Here is a 9,778-nt window from a genome sequence, read left to right as displayed (position 1 = left end):
AAGGAGATATGATTTCAGCTCGCGCTCAAGAAAGGCAGTTTCGCACCAACCAATTCCCCGACATGCCACTGAAGTGCTCCGCTCCCCACCAACAAAGGGAGGTGTAGAGAATGGCGGAGTAATTGTGGAAATCTGTTATGAAGCCATTTAGTGTTTTGTCCTTTTGTACTTTGGCTCCCCTGTTTACATGGGATGATGGTGATTAGAGCTGAGCGGAGATCCATCACCGTGTTGTCTGAATTGCTCTCTTGTGCCTCTCCCCGCGCGGGAGCCTCCGCATCACCTGCTCAGCCAGACTTCTTTTCTTCTGACTCAATTTACCCCTCCTTTCTCTCTCTCTCTCTTTCCCTACCTTCTGTCTTTCTCTCTCTCCCTCTCTCTCTCTCCTACTCATATATTTCCTCTCCTCTCTTTTTTTATCCTCTACAATTTCAACAAACTGTCTCTGTTCATTCCTCTCCACTTCCTCCTCTCCCTCTCCCTCTCTCTCTCTCTTTCTCTCTCTCTCTCTCTCTCTCTCTCCTGTCTCCCTCCATCTATCCGGCTCTCCCTCCATCTCTCCGGCTCTCCCTCCCCTCTCCTCTCCTCTCCTCTCCTCTCCCTGCTCCTGTGTTGTGTGTGGATGGTACAGTAGGTTGTGTTCTAGACAGAAGCGAAGCTCTCAGGGCTCGTAAAGCCCATAAGCTCTGGGCAGACTGCAGGAATGGCTGTGAACACCACTGGCCTCTGAAACTACCGCACACACACACACACACACACACACACACACACACAGTCGCACGGACGGGGAAAAAAGCATGTCCATTAACAGTTTGGCACTGAAGCTGCTGCGCTGGCCTAACAAGTTTTTGTTGGGGAAACGACCTTCTTCTCTCCATTCTCTCTTTCTTTCGCTCACCTCTTTTTCACCTCAACCTTTCTGCCATTCTCTCTCTCTCTTGCACTCTCTCTCTCTCTTGCACTCTCTCTCTCTCTCTTCTCTCTTTCTCCCTTTTTCTCTCCTCACCACTTTTCCCCTTCAAATGTGCCTCTGGACAGCCTGAGGGTGTTTTTGTAGACAACCGTGTGGAATGTGCTGTGGGCTCACGGTCAGTCGCCACAGACCAGAACAGAGTCGCCTTAACAACATGTGTGAGGGGAGGTGGGGAGGAGGAAGAGGAGGAGGACCAGAACAGAGTCGCCTTAACAACACGTGTGAGGGGAGGTGGGGAGGAGGAAGAGGAGGAGGACCAGAACAGAGTCGCCTTAACAACATGTGTGAGGGGAGGTGGGGAGGAGGAAGAGGAGGAGGACCAGAACAGAGTCGCCTTAACAACATGTGTGAGGGAAGGTGGAGGAGGAAGAGGAGGAGGACCAGAACAGAGTCGCCTTAACAACATGTGTGAGGGGAGGAGGAGGAGGAGGAAGAGGAGGAGGACCAACACAGAGTCGCCTTAACAACATGTGTGAGGGGAGGGGGAGGAGGAAGAGGAGGAGGGACCAGAACAGAGTCGCCTTAACAACATGTGTGAGGGGAGGGGGAGGAGGAAGAGGAGGAGGAAGAGGAGGAGGACCAGAACAGAGTCGCCTTAACAACATGTGTGAGGGGAGGGGGAGGAGGAAGAGGAGGAGGAGGAGGACCAGAACAGAGTCGCCTTAACAACATGTGTGAGGGGAGGTGGGGAGGAGGAAGAGGAGGAGGACCAGAACAGAGTCGCCTTAACAACATGTGTGAGGGGAGGTGGGGAGGAGGAAGAGGAGGAGGACCAGAACAGAGTCGCCTTAACAACATGTGTGAGGGGAGGTGGGGAGGAGGAAGAGGAGGAGGACCAGAACAGAGTCGCCTTAACAACATGTGTGAGGGGAGGTGGAGGAGGAAGAGGAGGAGGGACCAGAACAGAGTCGCCTTAACAACATGTGTGAGGGGAGGAGGAGGAGGAAGAGGAGGAGGAAGAGGAGGAGGACCAGAACAGTCGCCTTAACAACATGTGTGAGGGAAGGGGGAGGAGGAAGAGGAGGAGGAGGAGGACCAGAACAGAGTCGCCTTAACAACATGTGTGAGGGGAGGGGGAGGAGGAGGAAGAGGAGGAGGACCAGAACAGTCGCCTTAACAACATGTGTGAGGGAAGGGGGAGGAGGAAGAGGAGGAGGGACCAGAACAGAGTCGCCTTAACAACATGTGTGAGGGGAGGGGGAGGAGGAAGAGGAGGAGGACCAGAACAGAGTCGCCTTAACAACATGTGTGAGGGAAGGGGGAGGAGGAAGAGGAGGATGAGGAGGAGGAGGAAGAGGAGGAGGACCAGAACAGAGTCGCCTTAACAACATGTGTGAGGGGAGGGGGAGGAGGAGGAGGAGGAGGAAGAGGAGGAGGACCAGAACAGAGTCGCCTTAACAGCATGTGTGAGGGGAGGGGGGAAGGAGGAGGAGGAGGAGGGGGACCAGAGGGGTTTGGAGGAGGACATCTGTGGCTGCGTGACAATACGCTCCGAAGGAATGCACAGCCTCTCGGGGGCTTTCTAGTGAATCATGCTGTTTGGGCTCTCTGGCTTTTTAAATTGCTCTTGTTGTCTCTCCCTCTCTCTGCCTCCCTCTGTCTTTCTCCGATTGTCTGGAGAGGGGGATGAGGGTGGGGACGGCGGATTGGCAGAACGTGGGCTGAGGCGCATGCTCGGAGCACAGTGTCCGTCCGTCTGTGCTGGAGTCGGGGATGGAAGAGGGGACAGAAGAGAGACAGGGATGAGTGGGAGGAACACCTCTCTTTAGCTCCATCGCTCCATCCCTCCCTCCCTGTTCCCTCTCTCTTTCTCCCACGCACACATCTACACTCACACTTCCACAATCGCGCTCTCGCTCTCTTCTCTCACACATATGGTATACCACAAAACATTGAGGGGTGTGTGTGTGTGTGTGTGTGTGTGTGTGTGTGTGTGTGTGTGTGTGATGTCCTTTTTAAGATATGATGCATTGGGGTTTTTAATGTTTTTGATTTGTATGAGATACGCCATGATTTCATGAGTCAATAAAAGGCGGTTGAACCTCTCTCTCTCCCTCTCTTTCTCTCTTTCTTTCTCTCTCTCTGTCTCTCTCTCTCATACCTACATTCCTCCTCACCTGTGTCTTCTTTTGTCCACTGCAGCAAGCTGCCCACCTGGGCGCGAGCCGTGGTGCCCAAGATCTTCTACGTGACGGAGAAGGCCTGGAACTACTACCCATACACCATCACAGGTGAGCCTCACCTGCGCCACACAGTCAATTCAGTTCAATTCAATTCAATTCAAATGGCTTTATTAGTCTCTGCACCAGATGTAGTTCTCAACCTAGACAGCTAAAGCCCCGTCTAAACAAAGCAGTCATTTCTGTATTTGTTTTGTCCCATCATTGTATTTTTAGGAGTGATAGAATGGGAGCTGTTGCTATGGTAGCTAGCTAAAAAATCATCCACATAACAAATATTGTGATGCATTGCTTCAGGAGAAATAAAATATTCCCGTGTTGGAACAAAGGTTTATTTGTTTATTTTTGCACCTTGTTCAGGAAGGATCCCGTATACTGTAAGTGTCCCTAATCCAGTGTTATTGGTAACAGGACTGGATCAGCCAGTGGTGTCTCGGTGCGTGGTTGTGTCCGTGCGGGTGGAGACCCTTGTGCTCTGCCTTAGTGCTGTTTTGAGGAGGGGGTGGGGGGTAGTAGAAGTGTAGAAGTTGCCCTGGGGTCAGCCGAGCGGAAGAACCCAGTGCATTATCTCCCCCGGCCGACATGGCGTAATGGTGTTCCACAGCCCATAATGAGCGGGCGTAATCTGAGCAGAAGGGCGCCATTAGCCGCCCGTGGGCTCTCTCTCTGTGTGCGCCACGCACCAGGAAGTGGGAGCGGATAATCGAATGAAGGACGGGCCTGAGGAGGGAGATTAAGGCGCCCCTTAAGGGAGCGGTCAGTTACCGGGCGGGGTGAGGCCCGAGGCCAAGCGGCGGCCCCGTCCTGATGCCGCCCCGCGGTTCTTCACAGCAGGCCGAGGACCTCCGCGGGAACGTCCATTAGCGCAGCGGAGAGGACGAGAGGAGAGCGCTGGACCGTCTTGCTCACACGTAATCTGGAGCCCCTGTTAAAGCCATTTACTGAGAGGCCCTGCAGGCTTGATGGATTGGTCATTACCAAGGTGGTGGACAGTCAGCCTGACCAGAACAGATACTGCCTTGAATGGATTACAGTGATAGGCAGTGATTACGGTGTTAATCCATTATTGTAAATTGGCTCAACATTTAATAAATAGAAAAGTGTTTTAAAAAAAACAATTGTTGCTGTTCAATCAGCTCCGGTCTCCAGTTTTTTCCACACACTAACAAGACTTCTGGTTTCTAAATCAAGGATCAGCAGCTACGGGAATCTCCATTGATTGATTTGTTATGTTTCATTGTTCTTTGTAAAAGCCTGGGAGTTCTCCCACTTCTGCCCAATTGCATTCTGTTTCCGACTGCTGTCCAGTTAAAAGGGGGCAGCAGCTCTAAAAAGACAGGAAGAGGAAACAGTTGTTCTTGCTGTAATGTGTTTGTGAAGGTCGCACTTCAAAACACTGACTCTGACCTCTGTCTCCCTCCCTCCGTGTGACCACGCCTGGCCCGGACCCGGACCGGACCGAACCTCCTGCCTTCTCCAGAGTACACAGTAAGTACCCCCTCGACATCCTCAACGTCTCTCCTCTCTCTCTCTCTCTCTCTCTCTCTCTCAATCTCTCTCTCTCTCTTTCTCTCTCTTTCACACTCTCCCTCTCTCTCTCTCTCTCAATCTCTCTCTCTTTCTCTCTCTTTCACACTCTCCCTCTCTCTTCTCTCTCTCTCTCTGGGCAGCTCAGCAGCGCTGTAATGCTAGGCGTCAGTTTTGCGGTAGGAGTTGTTGCATAAGCACAACTATTTCTACGGCGTTGCGGACCCTTCTAGAACGATGATCTAATTCTGTGTGTTCTACAATAGAACCGCGCCGCCGTGTCTCCTTCCTTAATGGCTAACCAGCGTTAGAAACACCAGGCTAAATAATAGGCTTTAACACGTGCAGTTTTTGGCCCTCTCAGGCTTTTAACTGTAGTGACATTTTAAGTGGCAGGCTTTTTCCCTGCGGTTTTTGCAAAATCAATGAGGCTTGTTGTTTTTTTGCCTCGGCCACATAATGGGCGGGAGTGTTTTTCTAAGGAACATTAATGCATTGTGTTTTGTTGACATGGCACTTTTGGTGCTGTGTAACTGGCTTGATATCCATGTTTAGTAACATGATGTCCATGTTATCCTATTTGTGCAGCTTTTTAATGAACTTCTAGACCATTTGTAGAAGGTCCCAACTACAGAGGAGAAGAGTATCAAAGGACTGTTCTATGGACTAGGTGTAGAATTTTCGCCAGCGCAGAACATGATTTGGGTAGAACGTGACTTCGCTCCCGCTTGGGACCCTGAGTCACTCGGTGCCAGATGCGTCCAGCGTTCCCAGGATGGCCGCTGCCCCGGTTCTCATGTCGGCCATGTGGAGGGTGACCTTTCCGTAAGCCCTCGGTGTCTCTCGTGTCAGGCCATGGCTTTTGATGTCTGGTTTCCATTGAAAACCCGGCGAAGCCCCATCGCCCGCTAGGAATTCACTGATTCAAGAGCGAAGAGCTCGGCCACTCCCTTCTCTGCTCTTCCTCTTCCTCCTCCTTGCCCCCCCCACCACCACCACCCCTCCCCCAATGTAAACAACTCTGCACTTCCAACAGCACAGTGGCAACTTTCGAAAATAAAGCCGAGAGAGAATGGCCTTTAAAAGAGGTGACTCACTGGACGTCCTGTCTCTCGGCGAGTTGGCTGGTTCTGGCTGGCGGGGGCAAGGCGGGGCCGTGCGGTGTTGTGGTGACGGACGAGGGAGTCTCGGGGAAGGTTGCTACACGTGAGTCAGCCGGAAGTGGGCAGATGGGTGGAGAAGGGAGGCAGGGTGGAGTAGCTTCCTACTCCTTCTTCTGTCTGGCTCCTTTATTTCTGTTGCGTCTGCACAGAATGCCCACGCCAGGAGCCCCCTGAACTGTCATTTCCAGGACCGTGACGGTGACTGGCAGTTGCCATGCAGGTTACCATGGTGATTCTAGAGCCAATTTATTAATTGCTTAGCAACCACTGTGACCAAACAAAAGCTATGGAATGTGCCATGTTGTTTTATCCCCTGATGTGGCCATTTTGTTCGTTCTTTAAGATTTAGATTTATAGCTCCAAAAAGTGGTTTTGAAACTGGACCATTCATGGTTGAAAAGGCACCCAAACGCTGAGGTACTTTCAGAGTGAAGAGTACTTTGACAGCCATTGTGTTCAGCACACTCAGCTTTCTAAGCCCTCAACCTCCTTTAATAGAGACCGTCAGCTCCCGTCCTTCTCAGGGAGGGCCATGAAATTCTGGCACAACCTCCCAGCATCCCCAAAGGCTTTTAATTTGACATGCTTGGCCTGGAAATGATGTCAAAGAACATGTCACATGTAATATGCCAGTTATACAGCACACATTAAAAATGGATGAAGCTGCTCTGATACTGAAGATGCGTCAAACTATTTGATCCGCACAATTTTCTAAACTTTTTTTTTTTCGCCGCTGAATGTTGAGCGCGGAGTGTTTGACAGTTCCTCCATCTCGTCTCGCGAAATCAGGCCACGGGCTGGTGGAGAAAAAAAGGGAAAAGGCTCTCATCCATCTCATTAGAGATTAGTGGCAGAAGCTGTGGAGGCCTGTGGATGGGCCCGTTGGAGAATTCATTCTGATTAATTACTCTGATTCACCCGTAACCGTGCCAACCGTTCTGTATCTCACTTAACGGCGGCGGCGGCGGCGCGCACGCAGCCGCACTCGTCTCTCGTCTCCCGCCGCGCCGCGTCCTCACGCGCTCTCCGTCCCCTTCGTTCAGCACATTTCGGTTCCTTTTTGTTCTTTTGTTTCCCCGTGCGGTTCTCGTCTGTCCCCCTCGTCTGTGTGCCATGCTCCTTCCCTCGGTCTCCCCGGGGCCTCCCTCCTCTCTTGAGTTTCTCCTCCCTCTCTCCCGGCTCTACTCCATCACTCTCATTACTCCCACCTCCTCCCACCTCCTCTCTCTCATCTTCTTCTCTTCTCTCATCTCATCTCTTTGCTGTGTCGCGTCTTCATAAGTCCTTTCTCCTCCTGTTCTCCCCCCATACATACATCCTCCCGGCTCAAGTCTCCCCTCTGTTCATTTTTCACTCAGTCATTCTCTTCTCCTCTCTGCCCCTCTTCTTTCCTCTCCTCTCTTCCTCTCCTCTCCTCTCTGCACCTCCTACCTCCTTTCCTCTCCTCTCCTTTCTGCACCTCTCTTCTCCTCTCTGCTCCTCTTCTTTCCTCTCCTCTCTTCCTCTCCACCTCTCCTCTCCTCTCCTCTCCTGTCCACTCCTCTAGTCCTCCCCCAATCCCTACTCTCTCATCCTGTGCTCTCCTTGCCTTTCCCATTCCCTGTTCTCTCTCTCTCTTCCATCCTTTCATAACTTGCCCTCCTTTCCTTCCCTTCCCTCCATGTCTCCTGTCCTCCTCCCTCTCTCTCTCCATCACCTCCCTCTCTCTCTCCCTCCATCCCCCTCCTCCCGCTCTCTCCGATGTACAGTGTGTCCCCTCACTGTTGCCGTAATGGCCTCCCGTGTTTGATTTGATTTAATCTGATATGATGGGCCAGCGGTGAGTCCCCTCGCCCCTTTGTGTTATAAATGGACTCGGGCAGCATTATGGTTATTGCCAGAGCCTGCAGCCTTCTCTCTCTCTCTCTCCTCCCTCCCTCTCTCTCTCTCTCTCTCTCCCTCTCCCTCTCTCTCTCTCTCTCTCTCCCTCTCTCTCTCTCTCTCTCTCTCTCTCTCTCTCTCTCTCTCCCTCTCTCCCCCTCTCTTCCTCTCTCTCATCAGGGGCTTGTTCTTCTCCAGGGTAGCTAGCTCTGCCGCCGCCACTGTGGGCAGATAACGCCGTAGCGAGTTCCTTCAGCTCGCGCGCCCCGCTAATCCAGATCAAGGGGAGAGATTTCATTAGCTTGTTGTAATTGAATGCTGTGTGTGTGTGTGAGAGAGAGAGGGAGAGCGAGCATACGTAAGTGTGTGTGTGTGTGTGTGTGTGTGTGTGTGTGTGTGTGTGTGTATGTGTGTGTATGTGTGTGCACGTGTGTGTGTGTGTGTGTGTGTGTGTGCACGTGTGTGTGTGTGTAAGAGTGTGCACGTGTGTGTGTGTGTCTACATCTGTGATTGCTATATGTACGTAGCTGTTCTTGCAGACACAATCACAGATGTACACACACACGTGCACACTCTTACACACACACACACACACACACACACACACACACACACGTAAACTCTTACACAGAGTATTCATCTGCAGGGTCCCTCTATAATGTCTTCCTCAATATCAATCTCCCCCCCTGTTTGGTGCAGCTCTCATTAACCGCGTTGTTATTTTTGTCCGTTTTGTGTTGCAGTGTTCGTTCCTGCCAAAGTTCTCCATCCACATAGAGACGAAATACGAGGACAACAAAGGCTCCAACGACCACGTGAGTATAGCGCTCCTTTTCATCAGACTGATTACGGCGCGTGTTGGTCCACTTTATTATGCATCAATTATCCCAGCGGTAACCTGGCCTCACACCGTCCACATTCCGCATAATAGCCTCTGCTTTTAGAGGTCACACTGTGTGTGTGTGTTTGTGTGTGCACGCGTGTGTGTATGTGTGTGTGTGTGTGTGCGCGTGTGTGCGCACGTGCGTGTGTGTGTGTGTGTGTGTGTGTGTGTGTGTGTGTGTGTGTGTGTATGTGTGTGTGCATGCGTGTGTGTGCACGTGTGTGTGTGTGTGTGAGGGTGAAATTGAGGTTTTTATTGGAGTCCATTAGAGGTGCTCGTCATGTAGGTCTCATATCCACACAACATTTATCAGCGTGTTTGATGGGCTGTCGGCTACAGTAGTATTCACATGAAAGACGGGCCATTTTCCCCTCTCCTCCTCTTCCTCCTCCTCCTCCTCCTCGGCTTCTCATCTCACTGCAGCTGCTGCTGCTGCTGCTAACGCACTTTGGTTTTTTCCCCGTTGCTGGCGGGTGCGTTCAAGATACGCGCACTCACCACCTCCGTCCCCTCACATCGCTCCTGCTCACAGCGCTGCTGCTCTCTCCGCACACCCGGGCAAGACACACGCCGGTTCAGCGTCGCGTCAATAAGTCATCCTCTTCTTCCTCTCCTCCATCACTTTCTCCTCTTTCACTTCACTGTCATCCCTCCTTTCTTTTTCCAGGTCTCATCTTTCGCCTTTGAAACCATGCACAAACAAGACAACAAACACACAGTTGGTCGCTTAATTATCTTCTGTTTGCTATGTAGTTACTGCTACATTGCTTTGGAATAATACAGCCTTTTTGCCCCCCCATCATCATCCCCTTCAACACACAGTTGTTGCTTTGCGGCTCCCTCAAGCACCTATGTAATCTTGATCCCTGATTGCGGCTACGGAATGGCTCCCGGTAAGGAGCGCCGTGGAAAACGAGAGCGCACACATATGCCTCGTCCAGACGCAGACGCTTCGTATGGGGTAGAAAGTCCTTCTGAGCGGCTGAGTCGATCTGACCTACTTTTCAGAGACAGTGCTATTAGAGAAAAACAATAAGGCGCTCAAGTGGAAGTGGAGTTTTTGGGGAGAGGCTTACAAGCACTAGAGGCTCCAGCGCTGTGATTGAGACGTGTGTGGGTGTGTGTGTGGGTGTGGGTGTGTGAGAGTGTGAGTGTGTGTGTGCACACACACACACACACAAAAGCACACACA

General features: G+C 51.7%; 1 protein-coding gene across 1 annotated transcript in view; it reads left to right on the top strand.

Moving 5' to 3' along the window:
* The window catches only part of LOC134093370 (cytoplasmic phosphatidylinositol transfer protein 1-like), a 72,631-nt gene that overhangs the window by 50,598 nt on the left and 12,255 nt on the right, over positions 1–9,778 (top strand). The window contains exons 3-5 of the mRNA XM_062546454.1: positions 3,116–3,204; positions 4,634–4,641; positions 8,447–8,518. Of these exons, the coding sequence (XP_062402438.1) occupies positions 3,116–3,204; positions 4,634–4,641; positions 8,447–8,518 (169 nt within the window). The remainder of the gene's footprint in view (positions 1–3,115; positions 3,205–4,633; positions 4,642–8,446; positions 8,519–9,778) is intronic.

This window comes from Sardina pilchardus, chromosome 1 (assembly GCF_963854185.1).
Source record: "Sardina pilchardus chromosome 1, fSarPil1.1, whole genome shotgun sequence".
NCBI classification, from domain to species: domain Eukaryota; kingdom Metazoa; phylum Chordata; class Actinopteri; order Clupeiformes; family Clupeidae; genus Sardina; species Sardina pilchardus.
Note: the sequence above shows the minus strand (reverse complement) of the source record. Positions and strands in the feature narration are given on the sequence as shown.